Here is a 22,834-nt window from a genome sequence, read left to right as displayed (position 1 = left end):
GTCCTAATCCTCTTGTAGGCCGAAAGCTATGAGATGGACTGCCATTAATCAGCACGGAGAAAGATACCGTTGTCACACAAGCCATAACCCGATCCACCCAATTTCTATCGAAGCCCATCGTGGTTAGAACCTTCTCCAAGAAGCTCCATTCAATCCTATCAGATGCCTTAGCCATGTCTAATTTGATAGCCATAAAACCCTCCCTATTTTTTTATTTTTTCATAAAATGAAAAAGCTCGAAACCAATAAGCACATTATCCGAGATGAACCTTCCTGGAGTGAAAGCACTCTGATTTTCCGAGACAATATCACCAAGGAATAATTTCAGGCGATTAGCCAAAACCTTGGAAACCAATTTATATATAACGTTGCAAAGGCTTATCGGCGGAAAATCACTCACTTTATCCGGGGCTTTCTTCTTAGGAATTAACACGATGTTGGTTTTATTGAACTCCTTTGGCATCCTATTCCCACGCAAAATGTCCAGGACCGTGCTCACCACCACCAAGCCTACCGAACCCCAATATGTTTGGAAAAATAAACCATTCATCCCGTCCGGTCCCAGCGCTTTTAGCGGGTGCATTTGATTCAAGGCCTTTATCACTTCCTCCTCCTTATAATCCTGCGCCAAATTGCTATTCATATCATGTGAAACCCGCTGCCCCAAGCTTTCCAGAACCTCAAAATTCCGCGGGTTCGAAGATGCAAACAGAGATTGGAAATACGCCATAGCCACACTAGAGATTCCTTCCTCCCCCGTATGAGTATTCCCGTCGTCATCCACAAGCTTATGAATAGTATTTTTCCTCTTCCGTTCTCCAACTCGAGTGTGAAAAAATTTCGTATTGCGGTCACCGTCCTTGAGCCAAAGTGCACGAGATCTCTGACGCCAATATTGTTCTGTGGGATTTATCTGTATGCATCCCTTTATATTCAAGGATTATAACGAATTTTATGAAGATGATCACTAGTCATAAATAAAATTACATAAACAAAAGTAAAGGATTAAGAAATAACCTTCGGTCCTAGCAAAAACGGCCTATGAACAATATCGCAATGATATTCTCCTATCAGTTGCACCCAAGATGATATGAGATATGCCCTTTGATTATGCTAGAATCGATCCAAAATTTTCTGTAAAAATTTAAGTTATTTGTGTTTTTCTTTGATGAGAGGGAGGCAAGAATGGCTTAAGAAAAATTAGGTTAGAATAATGTTCTCCCTCACTCCCTATAAACCGTGTATTATGAAGTAATTAGGATAGATCATATTCTTTTAATTCTCGGCCCATTTCACCGAAATAAGGAGTATAATTTCCTTATTTTCGGTTATTCCAAAAATGTATAAAATGTGTTAAATTGTCATCTAGTGAGGATCGAACCCATGACCTCTTGGTTTGAGTACCCTCACTATTACCACTATGACACATTCATCTTGTTGATATTAAATATAACCGATTACATTTAATTACGAATTAACAGATTAATTCGTCCAAGCTAACATTACATACATTTAATTAAATATAACTTATTATATTCAATTTACGAATTGACAGTTAAATCGTCTCAACTAATATTATTTAATCTTCATTAAATAATTGTCTCATCAACACATTGACTAACTGTTTAGTCATATAAGGCATCAATGTGATCATATTTCTATAACCACATCTCTCAAACACATCCTATAGGTGTGACCTTTAGGGACCAGTTGATCACCGCCATCTGTATGATAATAACGTCAAACTTTCTAGCAAGCCAACCGTTATTAGGTAATCGTTAATCAACTGATTTAAATACAAAGTATACCCTTGTGAACCTGTAAGAGATTTACAAATGTTATCACACTAATTTTTGGAGGACACAAGCTCCAACAAACTCCCACTTGTCCTCACAAGTGTATGTGCGATAACCGATTCTCATATCCTAAAATTTCTCCCACTCAATGTAAAACAATTTGCAAAATCCGTATTCACAAAGGTCGTATTTTACAAGTGATCTGTATCAAGAGTGGTTTCCCCGACTAGAGAGTAACATAACTGATAAACGAATCATCATTCGAGCATGACCATGCATTTCAGTTACAACTCCTTGAGTGGCCCTGAGAAATAACTATACCTGATAAGGGTTGGATATTTTCCTCAACTCGAATCCTGCCGATTTAAGCACAGTATGAAATGACCCAGAAAAAATCTACTTAGCCTCCAGTTACGGAGACCGTGAGAAAGAAACCAAAGTCACCCAAAAACTGCCTTAATCTCAAGAGACCATCGATAGTCAAAAGAATCGACTCTAGGAACACAATGGATGTCCTATCCACGACCTGGCACCGAATGTTATTAAACATTTAGGACTCCGTTACGTTGTCACAAAAAGTTGTCCTACGAGGTATCGTTATAATCTCGCATCTGTGATCGATCAGTCAACCGCTTGACTTATGGCTCGTTGAACCCACCATCAATCGACTGCACAATATAATAGCCGGAGTTATCAGCTCACATTGGCGATTACGGACCAAAATAAATATAATGTAATTCAGTTCACTTTGTGGCGTTCAATATTGTCAGTATAATCCACATGAAAAACAAAATATTATATATAAAACGATGAAGTTATAGTATATGAAAAAAGATAATGTATCAAATCCATAATCAACTACTACAACTCAGGAACACGTTTAATTCCCATGGAAATAATGTGCCCTACATGCTTATCATAATTCAACGAAAAGAGTAGAATCGCTACAACACTCTGTCTGGAACTCTTCCAGCTGATCGCAACACCATTAAGAGTGAAGACGAACCCGGATTGAGATTTTAAATCATCTCGATCCGTTTGGAAGCTAGCATCTGCGTAACCGGTTGTGCATAGCTTAGTATCTCCTCCATAAGTCAATACCCAATCCTTAGTCCTCCGTAGGTACCTGGATTCTTTTGGTACTGACTCGTCATACTCAATGCATATGCCACATCTAGACGTGTGCATATCATGGCTTACATGATTGATCCTATAGCCGATGCATAAGGAACTCGACTCATGCGTTCAACCCCTTCAGGCATCGTGGGTGACTAAGACTTGCTCAACTGCATCCCAGACGTCATTGGAAGGTTCCCCTTCTTGGAGTTGGTCGTGCTGAACCTCTAAAGAATCTTATCCAAATAAGACTCCTGACTAAGTGATAACGTCCGTCGTGATCTATCTCGGTAGATACGGATTCCCAAAATGCGTTGTGCCTCACCCAGATCTTACATCTGGAAATGGTTCTTCAACCATCCTTTAACCGAAGATAGGAGAGGAATGTCATTCCCAATCAGGAGTATGTCATCGACATACAATATCAAGAATACAATCTTGCTCCCACTCGACTTGATATATAAGCATGGTTCTTCGACCGATCGAGTAAAACCATACTCTTTTATCACCTGGTCGAAACGATGATTCCAACTCCGAGAAGCTTGCTTAAGTCCATAAATGGAACGCTTAAGCTTGCATACTTTCTTAGGATGTTCAGGATCTATAAAACCTCCGGGTTGTACCATGTACAACTCTTCCTCCAAATAACCGTTTAAGAAGGCGGTTTCACATCCATTTGCCAAATTTCATAATCATGAAAAGCGGCAATCGCTAAGATTATCCGAATGGAACGTAGCATGACTACAGGTGCAAAAATCTCATCATAATGCAATCCGTGCACTTGAGTGAAACCTTTTGCCACTAGTCGTGCCTTATAGGTATCTGGTTGCGCGTCTACAAAACGCTTTATTTTGTAAAGCCATTTTCACTGTAGAGGTTTTACCTTATTAGGTAAATCAACTAGATCCCACACGTCATTCTCATACATGGAGTCCATCTCGGATTGCATGGCTTCGAGCCATAGCTTTGAGTCGGAACAGGTCATAGCACCTTTATAGGTAGCGGGTTCATTACTCTCTAGGAGTAAAACGTCATTCTCCTCGACCATACCAATGTATCTGTCCGGAGGATGAGAGACTCTACCCGACCTCCTAGGTTCCTCAGGAATACTAACCGTATCATTAGTTGGAGGAACCACTTCATCCATCTGTTCCTCGGTTGTTGGTTCTGGAATCTCCGACAGCTCGAATGTTCTATTACTCGTCTTGTTCTCGAGAAACACTTTCTCTAAGAACGTCGCACTGGCCGCAACAAAAACTCGATGTTCAGTAGGCGAATAGAAGTAATGACCAAATGTCCCTTTTGGATAACCTATAAAGTATGTCTTGACCGATCGCGGGCCGAGCTTATCCTCGTTACTCCACTTGACATAAGCCTCGCAGCACCAAACCCGAATAAAGGACAAGTTAGGGACCGTTCCCTTCCACATTTCATATGGAGTCTTGTCGACAGCTTTAGTCGGACTTCGGTTAAGTATAAGAGCAGCTGACAAAAGAGCATAACCCCATAATGAATCAGGCACTAACGTGTGACTCATCATGGATCGAACCATATCCAGTAAGGTTCGATTTCTCCGTTCGGACACACCATTTAATTGAGGTGTTCCAGGTGGAGTTAACTGTAGAACGATTCCACGTCTTTAAGGTGTTGATCAAACTCATTTGAAAGATATTCGCCACCCCGATCTGAACGGAGTGCTTTAACCTTTCTACCCATTTGGTTCTGAACCCTGTTCTGGTATTCCTTGAATTTCTCAAAGGACTCACTTTTATGCTTCATTAAGTAGACATATCCGTATCTACTCAAATCGTCCGTGAAAGTGATAAAATATCTATAGCCATCTCTAGCGGCAATTGATATAGGTCCACAAACATCAGTATGTATGAGTCCTAATAGGTCACTAGCGCGCATTCCAACACCTTTGAAGGAAATTCGAGTCATCTTGCCAATGAGACATGATTCACACGAACCATATGTAGAAAAATCGAATGCGGGAATAGTTCCATTATCGACGAGTTTCTTCACGCGTTTCTCATTTATGTGTCCCATTCGATAATGCCATAGATAGGTTTGATCTTTGTCACCAACCTTTATTTTCTTATTATTCACGTGTAATACTTCCGTGGTTTGGTCTAAGATGTAAATTCCATTCATGGAAACTGTGATACGTGCCTAATATATAGTCTTTTTAGCCTATTTCAGCACGTATTTCTATGCATTTTTATACTGTTTTTATAGTATTTTTCCCCGAATTGGCTACTTTGGTTCGTTTTGTCCATTTTGTAGAAATGAACGCGAAAGTAGTGGAATCGTACTCTTTTTCGTCCTTTTTGCATGCATTTAGAGGAGACGGGATCTGTCCAGAGGAAGATACTGCGTGGGGAAGCGTCATGGCATGGATTACGAGGCATTTAGGCGCGGACTTGAGCTGATTTGAAGACGAAGTACTCGATCGAGCAGTTTTACCACTCGATCGAGTGGTTTTTACGTCTCCCATTGGTCGATCGAGTAGAATTCTACTCGATCCTTAGCCTGCAGAAAGATGAGTTACTCGATCGAGTAACTTTCTACTCGATCGACTAGATTTGATAGGGTGTTTTCTCGATCGAGTGGTTTTATTCCACTCGATCGAGTGGTTTCGCTGATTTGGGCTTCTAATTAGCCCGTGTTATGTTTATTTCGTTAAAACTTAATTACTTTGCTATTTAAGCACGCTTTACTTGGTCATTAGGATCTATCTTTCATATTATCAGAAACTTTACTACGTTGCTTTACATTACTCACGGTAACCTTACTTTGGGATTATTCTTACTCGGATTTGATTGTTCTTTACGCCGGATTCGCTTTATTGTAATTCCTTCTTCTTCTCTTATTAATAATTGATCATTGTTTGCTTAAATTTCTTGTTTACTCCATTTAATCCCTCTGCCCTAATTTACTTTTATGCAAGTTATTATTTATTTCATAATGTTTACTGCTGGAAAATTATCTGCTGATAGTTTAATTAGCGACATGAGTAGCTAAACCCCTTTCATGTTGGGATTAGGGGATCTGAGGTAGGAATGTGACGATGTAGTAAATGAATTAGATGAATTAATTACGAGACTCTGTCACCATAGCAATTTAATTGTATTCACCGACTTAGTTGAGTGCACACTTCTGAGTCACCTCTTTAATCTGGCTAAAATTAATCCTAGATCGAAAGATTGGACTAAATAGGCCTGCTATGAACAGTAGACTACCCTGACGAGAATGAAAGTTAAGTTAGTGGTAATTTAGGATAGAAAGTGGACCGAAAGGACCTTTCAACATCCGTCTTACATTAATTCGTCTGAGTCATTTACAGCTGAGTTACTGGACTACCGTAGTGAACCGAAATCCTGACATGTCCCTCTCTATCTGATAGTTTAATCTTATTTCTCTGCCTTTATTGCTCTCGCCCTTTATTTCTCTTCCTTTAAAACTTCGTAGTTTAGATAACAATTAAAACAACCCCCCCCCATTTGTGACCAAATAGACGGACTTCTACAGATATCTTGCCTCCCTGTGGAGATCGACCTGACTTCCCTAGCTATATAGTTAGTTTAGTTAGTTTATTTTTGACAGGTACACGACAGACGTGTCAAATTTTTGGCGCCGTTGCCGGGGAGGCAATTGCCCTATTTTTTTTCGTTCCGTTTATTTTATCCGTCTCAGGGAATTTCTATTCCTTGAGGCCGTTCTTATTATTTTCTTTCATGGTTGTTTATGCCCAGGTCAGACAGGTTTGAATTAGTTTCAGCTGATTCAGAACCGGAGAGATTATTCAAGCATAGACTCCGTCTGCTAAGGAAAACACGAAAGGAAGACTTGAGTACTTTTGAGCCAGAGCTAGATCATTCCCTTTTCGCGGAAGACAATCCGATTTCTACGGTAAAGATGCCAAAGCTTTCCAGTCATTCAGTGGCTAAAGCATCCTCTATTCCGAAGGGTTTCAATCTCCAGACTGAGGATGGTAATACATTCGATATTCGTCCTTTTTATATCAATCTGGTGGAGAGGAATATCTATAGAGGTGTGGCAGGTGAAGATCCGAGGAAGCATATGGAGACCTTTACCGATTACTGTTCTACTATCCCCGCCACTAAGAGGGTAACTCAGGACAAGATGGTCCCTTATTGAAGAGATGGCGAATCACAGTGCTGAATATGGTAACCCGAGGGATGGGATTAGGATAGTTCATGCAGTTGATAAGCAGGTTTTGGCTCAGCTGGAGACCATAAATGCTAGGTTCGACAAGTTGGAATTACAAGCTGCTGGGGAGCCTCAGACGGTCCATGTTCTTACTAGAGGAGAGACCGTTTCTTGTGAGAGATGTGGGAGTAATGATGGCCACACTGCTGTTGGCTGTCTTGTAGAGAAGGAACAAGTCCTTGCCTTTCAAAGCAATATAGGGGGGGGGGGGGTTCTATTACAATAATCAAGGGGCGGTCCATCCCAACGAGGTGGACTAGTCGAATGTGCCCAATCCTACTCCTCCTCCGCACCAGCAGCAGCCTTATGTCCCTCCACACAAGAATCAACAAGGCTTTCAAAAGCCCCCTTCTTTTACTCCTCCTAACCATGGTGCATCATCTTCCGGTGGGGTGAGTGAAATTGGTGAGCTTAAGTCTATGTTGCAAGCCTTCACGAAGCAGAGTGGCAATTGATTAATCAACGAAAGATCGTCCATAAAGGCACTTGAAACTCAAGTTGCCCAATTAGCCACTAATCAGTCCACAAGAAAGCAGGGTCAATTACCGACTCAAAATGAGAAGAATCCACACGAGACGGTAAATTTCATCAATCTGAGAAGCGGACGTTCATATGAGGGACCGGAAATGCAGAAATCAGACCCGAGGAGAGTTGTAACTGATGGTGAACAGTGTTCTGGCGAAGAAAATGAGCTCACGGCAAAGAAAGTGCTCGATCGACTGGTTTCAGGTGGTCGATCGAGCAGATTTGGGGATGAAAGTGGTCGATCGAGTGAAAATACCACTCGATCGAGTGAACAGGAAAGGCAGAATGGTCGATCGAGTAGTTTTTCTACTCGATCGAGTGATGAGCAAAATGGAGTTGATCGATCGAGTGAAAAAACTACTCGATCGAGTGGTATTGATGAAGATTCTACTCGATCGAATGGGTATATTGGTCGATCGAGCAGTTTTGATGACGGGAAACTTATTCGAGAGCCTGCTAGTGCTCGTTTAAGCGATAAATCACCGGAAAGACCTCGTTCGAGAGGTAAGAAGCGTCCAAAGGATACAGAACTTGCTCCGGAAGATACATTGGAAGAGAGAAACAAGGGACTCGAGATACCTATCACGGTTCCCTTCCCGAGGCGGTTGCAGAATACTAAGGCCAATCAACAATTCGGCAAATTTATCGAACTTCTAAAAAGCTTGGAAGTCACTTTGTGCCGTTTCCGAGTTTGCGACAAAGGTACCCTCTTATATTAAGTTTATGAAAGAAATTTTATCGCGTAAGAGGAGTATTAGTGATAGTGAGACCGTAGCTTTGACTGAGGTGGGGTCAGCCCTATTTCAAAATAAGTTACCTCCTAAGCAGTCAGACCCGGGTAGTTTCTCAATTCCGTGTCATATTGGTAACTATTTGATTGATAACGCGCTATGCGATTTAGGCGCTAGCGTAAGTGTCCTACCATTGTCTCTGGCTAAGAGACTTGGTTTGACAAAGCTGAGCTGCACCAACATGACAGTCCAGATGGCCGACCGTAGTATATCATGACCACTAGGCATAGTAGAAGACGTACCTGTGAGGATCAGGAGGTTCTTTATTCCCGTTGATTTCGTTGTCTTAGACATCCCCGAAGATGCACACATCCCTATTATTTTAGGGAGACCATTTTTGTCCACTGCCCGTGCAGTTATAGACGTCGGGGGAAATACTTTGACCTTTCAGGTAGGGAACGAGGAGCTGATTTTTCATCAGTCTAAGTCCCAGAGGGATCCCATGCAAGCTCGGCCTTGCAATGTCCTCTCTTCTATTGACCCTATTATTGACACTCCAGATGAAAATTTGGAGTATTGTGCTGCAATTGTTATCCCTCCGCCTCAGACTGAGAGCAAAAAGGGGGAAAGTTCGTCTGTTTTCCTTACTGCAGGTACAGATGAGGGCAATGAAGGAGCTGTCAAAGGGTGTTGTGCAACTACTTTCAATCAAATTGGAAGTAAGGATGCTAAAGACGGTGATAGAGGAGCAAGGACGAGGAAAGTTCGCGCTTATGTGGATGTGAACTATTCCCCTCCTAGAGAATTAAATGATTCAAATTCATGCTCATGGAAGTTAAAGAGGACAATTAACGTTGCTGAGATGACGTCCTCCAGTCAGGAGCCCTCCAAGGGGCTACTGAATTGCTTTGGGAATTAAGCGGGGAAATGCCCCGTGTAACACTTTGTAATAGATAATTTTTAAAATTTTCCGTTGAATTTGTTTTATTGCTTTTAATTAGGACAATTAGTTTTTAGACAGTTTTTAGCGTAGATTTAAGACTATAGACTGTCCCTATGCGTATTTGGTATTTTGGGAAATTTTTGCACATGTGTTTATGCAGGTTTGGGGAAGTTTTACGCATTCCAAGGAAGAAAAGACGAAATTCAAGAGCTTACGCAAGAAAAGAGCTCGATCGAGTACTTTTTGTACTCGATCGAGTGAAAAAAAATGGTCGATCGAGCACTTCTTCCAGTCGATCGAGTAAAGCAATAAGTGGGACTTCTCGATCGAGTAGTTTTTTACTCGATCGAGCAGATGGAGCATCAAAAGTGCTCGATCGATTACACGTTTATTTTTCACCTTTGCATTTTTGTTTATTTCATTTAACCCCATTTTTTCGTCTAAACACCCCCTAATTGCGATCAATTCATCCCCAAATCCCCAATTTTCTTGCCCAATCTCCAAATCCGCCTCCTACAATCTGTTACCTGTCAATTAATCTCTCATAGCCCCATATTTCCCCCTTAATTTGTGTTCATTTACACGGTTTTTAAAGCGGGTTAGGGTTTGTGGTTTTGTGATCGAAAAATCGCCTCTTTTGCTTGTTTGATTGAAGATTAATTGCATTTGTAGGTTGTATTCATCAAGATGGAGTCTAGTACTTTACCTTCTACCAGTACCACCTCTAGTCCGTCTTTGAGTGAGACAGTGGCCCCTGCTGTTGCCACTGCCTCCGCCTTAGTCACCACTACAGCCCCAGTGTTTCTAGTTTCAGCTGCAGGGATAGTTTTTGCTCCAACTAGCTCAGTTGCTAGCTCAGTTCAGGCTGCCTCTTCCTCTACGATCACCACCACTGCTAGCACTGCTGCTAGTTCTTCTTAAGTGGTGGCCACAACAGCCACTACCTCTGCACCAGCCTCTACTTTTACACCTGTGGCGGACTCGCCAGCAGCCGCAGCTGCCTTTAGAGTAGCCTTGGTTCCTCACACCGTCGCTGCACGGGCTTCAGCTCTGAGTTCCAGAGGCCGGGGTCATAGACAGTCTCGAGCTACGCCAGCTCCTGTTACCTCTACTTCCGCTCCTAGCACTTCCACAGCTGCGCTTCGCTTCGCTTTCTACTTCGCACGATCACGGTCCGAGGGGACACTTCCTCGACTCGACCCTCACCTGACTACCCACGGGTACATTTCATTAACGTTTTACATCGCAAGAAATTTTATCATTTAGTACGCTGTGTGCATGTACCTTCCCGATTTCTAGAGAAATCGGCCCTTGAGAGACTCGGCATTTACGAGTCGGTTTGTGACTTACTTCGGGCCACGGGGATGGCTGGGCTCATCACTATGAGCAATCGGAATTTTCTGGAGCTGAGCCTCGAGTTTCTCAGCTCCTTTATCTTCTCCTCGGGGACATACAAGACTGACCCCGATTGTTCTTCAGTGTCCTTCCGGTTGTTTAACCGGACTTTTCCGATGACCTTAGGGGAGTTTGGTAGGATACTTGGCCTTTCCTCTACGAGCGCGACTGTTGCCCCTAGGAAGGTCCACCGCCAGCTGTGGCGGACTTTAGCTCAGGCCACCTACCAGGAGCGAAAGCTCCATCAGGTCCACCATCCCCCTGTCCGTTATTTCCTTAGACTGATGGGGAGCACTAATTTCGGCCGAAAGGAACCGAACAACATTACAAACAACGAACTCTCTATCCTGGGCGGTTACCTAAACATTGACTGTGGAGGTCCTTTTACCTTCAACATTGCCTACTTGACCGCCCAGTACCTTCAGAGCCAGGGGCTGAAGGAGACGGGAACCATTGCCTGCGGTGGCATAGCCACCATTCTTGCCCGTTCTCTTTTCCCCGACTGGCCTCGTAACTTGCAGTACCTCAAGGGAGAGAGGCTACTGAGTCTGGAGGCCATGCATTCTCGCATTGGGCCGACCCAGGACTACCATACTTGGAAGATAGACGACTCCTTGTCTGTTGACTTACCTTGTGACACTCTCCCCCGTCTTGAGCCCTCGCCCACTGTTGCTAGGGGCACCCGTCTGCCGTCACTGCCTAACCTTCACCTTCCACTCCGACCACGACCACCTCCTGCTACACCTGCCGCTAAGAAGCGGCGCTTTGAGACTGGAGAGGGGTCCACACCTTCAGGGAGTACCCAGCCTTCCACGGCTACTCCCATTCCGACCCCTACTCCCACTACTACTACCACTCCTACTCCCACTCCCACTGACCAGACACAGACTGGGCCGGTCCTACCCACTACTTTCGTACCACCTCCTCCCTTTGTGGCGCCCTCGGTCCTGGACCAAGGGGGCGCCGTTTACGGTTTGTTGCTTGCGGTTGCAGAGTGTCAGGCTCGTATGGAGAAGGATTTGGCTCTTGCTTTAGACCCTCTGTACGAGTACCACTTGCGGCGACACAGACCGATCCCAGAGAGTTGGCCATACCCTTCCTTCTTCCGGTTCCCACCTGAGGGGTACCCGGAGTCTGCTGAGGAGGAGGAGGACGAGGACCCTGAGGTGGCAGTGGAGAGAGCTCGAGCTGAGGAGCAGAGGAGGAGAGAGGAGGAGAGAGACCCGGAGTTCAGGGTGGAGGAGATCCGTGACAGCAGTGACGACGACGACGATGACGAGTAGCTACTGGTCTACTCACTTCCCCAGTTTTCTGGCTGGTTTGGGGAAGTTCGTATTTTGTATGTATCTCTTACTCTTTTATTTTGTCTCCTTTATATTTATTGTTTTTTTTATTGATTGGTTGTATATTCCCGTTCCCTTGTATATATCTGCTGATGTATGCTGGAGGACAACGAGGGCGTTGTCCGTATTGGTTTGGGGAGGGTATTGCATCCTTTTGAGTCTGTATTTGCATTTGTTTTGCATTCACGTTTATTTTTCAGCTTTGCATTGTTGTTTATTTCATTTAAAAATCAAAAATCCAAAAAAAAATTAGAAAATTTCAAAAAAATCAAAAAATTTCACGTTTATTTTTGCATATAGGTTGAGTTGGAACGGTAGATTTCCGTGATGAAAACGCACTATAACTTGTCATTTTGCTTGAGCCTTGCAATTTTATTGATAGTTATTAGCTTTGTCATACGCATAGTCTACGAGTTTCTGTTCAAATATAGCTTACTGTTTAGACTTGACCTGATAAATTGGCAAACTACTTGAAAAATTCTGAGTTTTTAGAGCCATAACTGGTGACATTCATGACCAGTTCATTAGGAATTGAGAGTAGTACTCCTTGCATAGCATGTTCGTCTCTTTTGCACTTTTATGACATTCAATTTCTTGTCAAATGCACATATTCGGGTTTGTGGTCGGTGTCACATGCAGGGAGGTGCTTGCAAATTTCCCTTTCCTTATATTTTTCACCCATTTAGCTCCACATTAGCCAAAACTTGCCCTTTTGACCCATTAGCTACATCCTAAATTAAGCCTGCCTAGTCAAGCTAGTTAGTATGTTCTTTTGTGGTATGTTTTCCGTTGCAGTTTGGCCCATATATCTCTGTTTTGGAGTTGGTGGAAATTGAGGAAGGAGGAATAAGAAAAAAAAAAGAATTGAAAAAAAAAAAAAAGAAAGACGTGAAAAAGAAAGAAAGAAAGAAAAAAAAAAGAAAAAGAAAAGCTGGAAACGTAAATCAGGAAGAAAAAAAAAAGGAAGTTTGAAAAAAAAGAGTTGTTTTATTTGAGTTAGTTCATTCAGACGGTATTAAAAAAGGGAAGTTTGTGACCGTCTGACTCCTCCGTTTTATCCCATTATTTTTGAGGAGATTGTGTTTTGAGTCTAGTGAGTTTTGTGCCAAATGAAGGGCACTTGTACTAGGTTTTTCAGTCAGTTGAGATTCAGATGGTTTCTTTATGGTCCTGTTAGGAACTAGCTTGACGCTTTTACCTCCACATTTCCATAACATGTTTTGCCTTTTCTCACCTGAACCTCACTATTCCCATATTATTTGTAAGCCCTCGGCGGCAACGGACATTATCGGTTGGAGTGTGTGCATTAGTACTTGAATTTTCTTTCATTTTTGTTGCATGCATGCTATGTAGGTCGCAGTTAGGTGAGTGACTGTCTTTTCGTACCTCTTTTACATATATCATTCACCTTTGCTTCATGAGAGAAGAGTGGCCAAGAGAGAGTCCGATTTTGTTGGTCTTGCAAGGTCGATAAGTTGGCTATATTTCCGAACAGCTTATAATTCGCTTGCGTATTTACTGCTTAGCTTTAACTGTTAGTTTTTGTTGCATTAAATTGGTTCAAGTAGACAATTTAAGCTAGCTCTGAGTTATCATTTCCGTTCCATTAGTTGCATTTTAGTTTACTCGAGGACGAGTAAAGGTTCGGTTTGGGGAGATTTGATACGTGCCTAATATATAGTCTTTTTAGCCTATTTCAGCACGTATTTCTATGCATTTTTATACTGTTTTTATGGTATTTTGCCCCGAATTGGCTACTTTGGTTCGTTTTGTCCATTTTTTAGAAATGAACGCGAAAGTAGTGGAATCGTACTCTTTTTCGTCCTTTTTGCATGCATTTAGAGGAGACGGGATCTGTCCAGAGTAAGATACTGCGTTGGGAAGCATCATGGCACGGATTACGAGGCATTTAGGCTCGGACTTGAGCTGATTTGAAGACGAAGTACTCGATCGAGCAGTTTTACCACTCGATCGAGTTGTTTTTACGTCTCCATTGGTCGATCGAGTAGAATTCTACTCGATCCTTAGCCTGCAGAAAGATGAGCTACTCGATCTAGTAACTTTCTACTCGATCGACTAGATTTGCTGGGGTGTTTGCTCGATCGAGTGGTTTTATTCCACTCGATCGAGTGGTTTCGCTGATTTGGGCTTCTAATTAGCCCGTGTTATGTTTATTTCGTTAAAACTTAATTACTTTGCTATTTAAGCACGCTTTACTTGGTCATTAGGATCTATCTTTCATATTATCAGAAACTTTACTACGTTGCTTTACATTACTCACGGTAACCTTACTTTGGGATTATTCTTACTCGGATTTGATTGTTCTTTACGCCGGATTCGCTTTATTGTAATTCCTTCTTCTTCTCTTATTAATAATTGATCATTGTTTGCTTAAATTTCTTGTTTACTCCATTTAATCCCTCTGCCCTAATTTACTTTTATACAAGTGATTATTTATTTCATAATGTTTACTGCTGGAAAATTATCTGCTGTTAGTTTAATTAGCGACATGAGTAGCTAAACCCCTTTCATGTTGGGATTAGGGGATCTGAGGTAGGAATGTGACGATGTAGTAAATGAATTAGATGAATTAATTATGAGACTCTGTCACCATAGCAATTTAATTGTATTTACCGACTTAGTTGAGTGCACACTTCTGAGTCACCTCTTTAATTTGGCTAAAATTAATCCTAGATCGAAAGATTGGACTAAATATGCCTGCTATGAACAGTAGACTACCCTGACGAAAATGAAAGTTAAGTTAGTGGTAATTTAGGATATAAAGTGGACCGAAACGACCTTTCAACATCCGTCTTACATTAATTCGTCTGAGTCATTTACAGCTGAGTTACTGGACTACCGTAGTGAACCGAAATCTTGACATGTCCCTCTCTATCTGATAGTTTAATCTTATTTCTCTGCCTTTATTGCTCTCTCCCTTTATTTCTTTTCCTTTAAAACTTCGTAGTTTAGATAACAATTCAAACAACCCTCCCATTTGTGACCAAATAGACGGATTTCTACAGATATCTTGCCTCCCTGTGGAGATCGACCTGACTTCCCTAGCTATATAGTTAGTTTAGTTAGTTTATTTTTGACAGGTACACGACAGACGTGTCAAACTGCTTTGCCATAAATCATTTCATTGAAAGAGAAAATACAACTATTATCCTTTATTGAAAATGCAAAACCGTCTTTAGCAAGTACGGAAACTGAAAAAATGTTCTTAGACAAACTGGGTACATAGTAACAGTCATTTAAAAATAACTCAAAACCACCAGGGAGTTGGATTACATATGTTCCCTTCGAAACAGCAGCAACTCGTGCTCCATTCCCGAGTCGCAGGTCTACATCATCCTTTTCGAGAGGTCTGATGTTATTTAGGTCCTGCAAATTATTACACAGATGAGAACCACATCCAGTATCTAGTACCCAAGTTCCGAAAGTTGCATGGTTAATCTCAATCATACGAATATAAGATGACATACCAACAGGAACGAGGCGGCCTGCATTGATGTCCTCACGGTACACGGGACAATTCCTCCTCCAATGTCCAGTCTTGTGACAATGGTGGCACTCAATGTCACCGCCCTTGCTCTTTGCCTTGCCCTATGAGCCACTAGTCTCACCGGGCCAACCCTTACCGTTTCCTGGCTTCTTAAACTTTGGCTCACCTACAGCTAGGTCGCCATGAGTCTTGCCCTTTCCTTTACCCTTGTTGAAAATCGTGAGAACATCCTGCTTCACACTCCCACTTAATTTCATATCCTTCTCGGTCTGTACGAAAAGGGAGTGTAGCTCATGAGGACTCTTTTTCAAGTCATTCATGTAGTAGTTCGCCCTGAAAAGGGCAAAACCATCATGAAGAGAATGAAGCATTCGGTCAATGACAATGCTCTCACTGATTTTGCAATCAAGAGCCTCCTGCTTCTCGACATTCTCAATCATGTGAAGAATGTGTGGGCTAACCGGTTGGCCCTTCTGGAGTTTCGCATCAAAGAAGCGACAGGTATGCTCATATGTAACGATTCTCGGTGCTTTTGAGAACTCGTTAGTGACCGTGGTGAAAATCTTGTTCGCACCCTGAGCAATGAAGCGTCTCTGCAAATTGGTTTCCATTACAAAGATGAGTACGTTCTTTATCGCACCCGCTTCCATAACGAAGTCACTATAAGCGAGTGACTCGTTGACTCCTGCATTGGGGCCTGGGTTGACCGGTATTGGCTCAGTTAAGTACTTTAGCTTACCGTCAGCAATGGCAGCATTCCGTAGTGCCGCCTCCCAGTCCGCAAAGTTGGACCCATCATTCTTCAGTCGCGTGGACTGATTCATGTGGTCCATGAAAGCTTTCAGCCAGGACTCGCGATCAAGTGTGGCACTAGGCATTGGGATTGCGTTATTTCCAGCCATTTAGTTGTAACAGTATTATCAAAATAATCGTGTTCTATACTGCGAAAAGAAGAATAAAAATAATAAGCATGTGCATCGTTTATAATTTTAAGTCTAATGAACTAATGTCATAACGCGAAGACTAAAAACATTTATACAATTGACCTCCCTCAAGAATTATATAAATGATCCCAAGACTCAATTCTCTGTAAATTGATAAGCTAACCTTTTAGCTAATTCTACCGTTAGAATTCTTGGTCGATAAATTTCTGTAAATTCTATCTTTAGTCCATCATAATCACGAGAAACACTTCGGACTATGATGTTGAGGTAAACTAAGTCAACACAACTACTTACCCAACGTAGAAGGGGTCATATTATGCCTACCGACGAAGAAGGGATTCATAGTTGTTTGCCCTTATAAAGACTAGTCTCAATTTCCGTTTTAGAGGAAGATCCCATCAACTTTATTTTAATTCATTTTAAGTGAACTAATATCTAGCATGCGAGAATGAATAAACTAAGGTGATGGCTTAATAAGTCTGTGACATCTGTATGTCCATGAAAACTAACATACAACCTATATGAGTCAATTTTCATGTATTTTAGTAGTAGGTGGTTTGGTTTTAGGCGGAAAATGATGCATTAACTGGCATGTGAATGAAAAACAATAAGAATGAAAACGTAAAAACAATAAAAGGTCCTAGTGTGGCCTATCCTATCAAAATGAACATTAAATACAAGTTTGGAATCCATCCTTGGACCCGAGAAGCTTGTCTTGATGTTCCATCTTGATCCATGTAGTGGGAGTGAGCTCCAATCTCCATCTTTAGTCTTCTTTGAAAATTACAATAAATAAATTTACATAATAAACCTATTTATTACATTCTAATTTCAAAACTCTAAACTAAAGGAAAAATAAAGGAGATTCGAGATCTCATAATTACATAAAAATCATGTTTCCTTCATTACGAAAACATAATTTGACTAAGGCCACACTAAGCATTATAAATTACAACCGATTGCAAAGAAAAGACGTAAATAAATTCATTCAACGATTCATTCAACAAAAATAAAATGCATCAACTAAAAATAAATTAAACATACATGACACAATTCCTTAATTATGTTGATTAATTTATCCAAACCACCTATTTAAATTAAATTAAGTGACAATTCCTCAATTAATCACATTAATTTCAATCTTAATTCATATTAAACTTGTAATATGAATTTAGTCCATCAATATTTTAAACTGCTTTAAAATAATTAGGTATTTTTTAATTATGAACCGCTTCACAATAATTAATTGGCCCAAAAAAAATCTTTAAAATTAGCTCGGTAAAACCGAAACAACTCAAAAATAATCTTTCTCTCGGTTTTACAGCTAAAACCAATTTTTTTTTTTTTTATAAACTGTCCAGCCGTGAACAGTAACAGTAAAAAAAACAGCCCAAATTTTTTTTATTTTTTTTTTCATTTTTGCGGCAAAAACAACAAGACAAAAATAGCCCGTTTTGTTTTCTTTTTAAACTCGGCTTTATCTGTAAAAACCGAAACACAATTTTTTTTTTTTTTTTATGAACTGCTACAGTGAACAGTAACACCGAAACATGAATAGTAACAGGAAAAAAAAATTCTTACTTTTATCGAATGCTTTACAAATCGGCATAAACAAAAACAGCCACAAAAAACTTTAATCGGTTTTTCAGGAGAAACCGAAAGAAAGAAAAAAAAAACAGAATTTTTTTTTTAAAATACTGTTCATCCGTGAACAGTAACGGAAACGAAAAAAAATTCCACGGCTCAAAAAAATTCCAGCCGATTATATTTTTTCGCAAACCCTAATTATTGTTTACAAACAATTTTATGAGAATCATCAAAATTAAAATTCGTGGCATTGGCTCTGATACCACTTGTGGGATTTATCTGTATGCATCTCTTTATATTCAAGGATTATAACGAATTTTATGAAGATGATCACTAGTCATAAAATAAAATTACATAAACAAAAGTAAAGGATTAAGAAATAACCTTCGGTCCTAGCAAAAATGGCCTATGAACAATATCGCAATGATATTCTCCTATCAGTTGCACCCAAGATGATATGAGATATGCCCTTTGATTATGCTAGAATCGATCCAAAATTTTCTGTAAAAATTTAGGTTATTTGTGTTTTTCTTTGATGAGAGGGAGGCAAGAATGGCTTAGGAAAAATTAGGTTAGAATAATGTTCTCCCTCACTCCCTATAAACCGTATATTAGGAAGTAATTAGGGTAGATCATATTCTTTTAATTCTCGGCCCATTTCACCGTAATAAGGAGTATAATTTCCTTATTTTCGGTTATTCCAAAAATGTGTTAAATTGTCATCTAGTGAGGATCGAACCCATGACCTCTTGGTTTGAGTACCCTCACTATTACCACTATGACACATTCATCTTGTTGATATTAAATATAACCGATTACATTTAATTACGAATTAACAGATTAATTCGTCCAAGCTAACATTACATACATTTAATTATATATAACTTATTATATTCAATTTACGGATTGACAGTTAATTCGTCTCAACTAATATTATTTAATCTTCATTAAATAATTATCTCATCAACACATTGACTAACTGTTTAGTCATATAAGACATCAATGTGATCATATTTCTATAACCACATCTCTCAAACACATCCTATAGGTGTGACCTTTAGGGACCAGTTGATCACCGCCATCTGTATGATAATAACGTCGAACTTTCTAGCAAGCCAACCGTTATTAGGTAATCGTTAATCAAATGATTAAAATACAAAGTATACCTTTGTGAACCTGTAAGAGATTTACAAATCTTATCACACTAATTTTTGGAGGACACAAGCTCCAACATGTTCTTCTTTTCGTCTCAAATCAGCCAATTCCGCAACAAGCTTTCTCCTTCTTCGTACATTGTCCTCGGTCCTCTCACCTTCATTCACTCTAGCCAATTGTTTACATTTCCTCCCAATACCCCTTCCAATATCAGATATCCTCATCCCTTTCCATTTCCCCAACTCCCGCGCACACTCAACAAGGACACGAGTTGCGTTCTGCCCCCCCTTTCTACCCCACGCTCAATGGCCTCCCTACACCCCTCATCACCCACCCACGCCTGTTCGAACCTGAAGATCCGTGATGAAGACCCGCGTAACTCCCTCCTATTCAAATAGAGTTTAATCGGCGCATGATCCGGCCATTCTCTATCCAAATAAACAAGCCTTACGTAAGGGAACATATCAATCCACTGCGTCGAACACATAGCCCTATCGAGCATGCTTTGTCTATTAGCCTCCCCCGCTTGCCCATTATCCCAAGAAAAATTATAACCCTCCCACGGCACATCACGAAGTTCGCACTCGTCAATATCATTCAAGAAATTATTCATTTGCCACTGCTGTCTCTGACCTCCTTTCATTTCGGTAGAAAAAAGAACCTCATTAAAATCCCCAATGCACACCCACGGCATCGTTGATTGGCTACCAAGTAACCGAAGAAGCTCCCAAGATAGATGACGATCCGCCACATTAGGCCAACCGTAGAAAACCGTAAGCCTCCAAACTCCCCCTTCACTTCGCACTTCACAATCCAAATGGTGCAAAGACGATGACTTAAAAGTGCAATCAACGTCTTTCTTCCACAACAAAGTTAACCCACCGACTCTACCCGCACTATCCACTTCCAAACCGTAATACCCATCCAAACTGTCCCTCACCCTCCTCATCTCACGACCACTAAGTTTTGTTTCACACAAAAACAAAATGGTCGGGGCCTCCCTTCGTACCAACGCACGGAGCGCAAGAACCGTGTCGGGGTTGCCCAAGCCCCAACAGTTAAGACTTAAGATATTCATTGGGCCCGGCGGGGTTGACCACTGTGAACCTCCGCCTCAGGTATTAAGACGCCCCAGTCTGGCGTAGCTTTCAACTTGTTTTGCCCTGCAACCCAAGAATCATCCTCCCGCCCCCGTTTCTCCCCAAGTCCCTGCCCAACCTGCTCAACCACGCTGTCATTCACTCCCACATCAGCTCGCAAAAGTCTTCTCCAACTCCCATTGCCCTCGACACCACCAGTCACTCTACTGCTCCCCTCTCCCCCGTCCTCCACTCTACTCACTGTCTCCAAACCCTCTTTGTCGAGCTCCATAGCTTGAGCCCAGCTATTTCTCCTCCCCGTAATCTCCCCCTCCTCGTAAGACTCATCACCATTCTCCTGAAACACCCGATGCCCCACAGCTTCCCCTACCCCCCCTCCTGGCAGAACCACCCACCACCCCCACTCCTGCTTTATCCGTCTTCATTTTGGCCTCCGATTTTTTGTGCTTAAGATCGATTGAAATTGCTTGTAGTTTACTAATCATAGCCACAATTGCACTCTCCGAGTCAGCCTCTTTAACAGCTTCAGCCTCAAAACTTGGACGAAAATCACGTGCCGCTTTCCCCACCCCTCCTTAACAGTCTTGATAACTTTCCAAGGCGACACTCGTAACCAATCCCCGAACTTTAAATCCTCTTCCTCATAAGGCCCCTCCTCACAATCTTTCTATCCGTGCCCTATGAGACCACACCCATAACAATATGTCGGTAGCCTTTCATATTTAACAGAGAAATTGACGGTTGTTCCATTCTTCATGCGAACAGGAATAACAGCTTTAAGGGGCACATTGATGTCATATAGAACACGAACCCTAATAGCCCTATCCAGCGCGGCATTGGGACCATGTTCGAAAGCTATAAATTTACCCAGACAATTCCCTAATCTTTGCGCATTCGTCAAACTCGTTCTACCCCCAATTGGCAGGTCATAAATCCTCGTCCAAATAGGAAAATAATGAGACAAAGGGACATCCGTGATTTTACCTGAAGAATTCGGTTCATTGAAACACCACATAAATTTCTCAAAATGCCATGGTTGACCTTTGAGAACCCTAGCCTTGTCACGTTCTGCCCCAAACCGGAACACGAAAGTCTTCTCCTTTGCATCGACAACGTTCCCCATCATTGCCCTTGATGCCCACAATTTCCTCACAAGAATCAACTCGTTTAACCCCGCCGTTTCCTCACCGTCATCATCCCATTCCACTGAACCCTCATCTCCACCCATAGGCTGCTTCCCTTCCCGGTGATGGCCCCTGGATCCACTCGATATCTGACACCTGCACAAGAAACAAATAAACGAAAAGAAACGAAAACCAGAAACAAATCCCACGATAAAAATCGCGAGATAAGCCTCGAGCGAGAGAAGAGATCGAAGAAAATTAGACAGGAAGCCCTAGACTTGTCTAGCTCTCAACTTTTCACTATGCAAATTTTAGGTAAGCATAATAAAACACCCATTTAATCATCTAGATTAAATAACAAAGAATCCGTTACATAAGAACTAACCTATATAAAAAGTTATAGATTATTGATTTCAAAGTCCAATATTATTATTATGGATTTTGTATAATACATGAATATGACAGTCGAAGGAAGGTCGTTTAATATGGAGTAGATGTTTATAGAAGCATATATGGACATCTAAGCTCTTTCTATTGCATTATCATATACGCCATACAACTACTTCTACAACTAATGATGGTAACATCCTAAAAGGCTAAAACGACTTATAAAATAAATCAGCGAGATTTTTAAGCACACATAGTAACCGAAACAAAAGCAAATAGTCATTTAAAATGCCTTTATTATCAAGGTTGACCTCATGATTATATTACTCAAAAGCACCTTGAGAAATGACAACGCCCGGGCTTTAGTCGAAGTTTTGGGACTATTTGAAATCAATCATACTCTAATAATCGTCTGTATATTCCTATTACGTTAAGTTTTTTTTTTTTTTTTTTTTTTTTAAAGATAACGTTATGGTAATGACTTTGAACCAGGTTAAGATATTACCCGGGCAACGCCCGGACATGAAATCTAGTACTCCCTCCGTCCCGGTCATTTGTTGTCCTTTTTCATATTGGGGTGTCTCACTCAATTGTTGTCCTTTATATTTTAAGAATGAGTTTGATGAGCAATTTGATCATTCACCCTCAATTTGTTCCACTTGTCATTTAATAATTAGTCTCCTCCTCTTTCCTTGATCTTTGTGTCAAAACCAAAGGACAACAATTGACCGGGACGGAGGGAATATCTATCTATATTAATAAAGGAATTTTTTTTCGAGCGATTATAGAAAGTCCAACTTTTACAAATCAATACATCAATACATATATATAAAGCAGAAACTTTTCGAGCGATATTAGAGAGTCCAACTTTTTTAGAATTCCTAATAGGTGTAGATCTAGATTTTTTCTATTAATAATTTATGAAAAAATTATCCTAATCAAAGTAT

At 41.0% G+C, this 22,834-nt stretch overlaps 1 protein-coding gene across 1 annotated transcript; it reads right to left on the bottom strand.

Annotated features, from left to right (window-relative positions):
• Positions 1 to 211: 211 nt before the first annotated feature.
• LOC141632800 (uncharacterized) lies at positions 212 to 20,225 on the bottom strand. The gene is made up of 2 exons (XM_074445312.1): positions 19,572 to 20,225; positions 212 to 913 (listed from the first exon to the last, which is right to left on the bottom strand). Exons 1-2 carry the CDS (start codon positions 20,223 to 20,225, stop codon positions 212 to 214), a joined length of 1,356 nt encoding a protein of 451 aa, XP_074301413.1.
• Positions 20,226 to 22,834: the final 2,609 nt, after the last annotated feature.

Source organism: Silene latifolia, chromosome Y (genome assembly GCF_048544455.1).
Source record: "Silene latifolia isolate original U9 population chromosome Y, ASM4854445v1, whole genome shotgun sequence".
Lineage (NCBI taxonomy): Eukaryota > Viridiplantae > Streptophyta > Magnoliopsida > Caryophyllales > Caryophyllaceae > Silene > Silene latifolia.
This window is presented reverse-complemented; position numbering and strand designations above follow the sequence as displayed.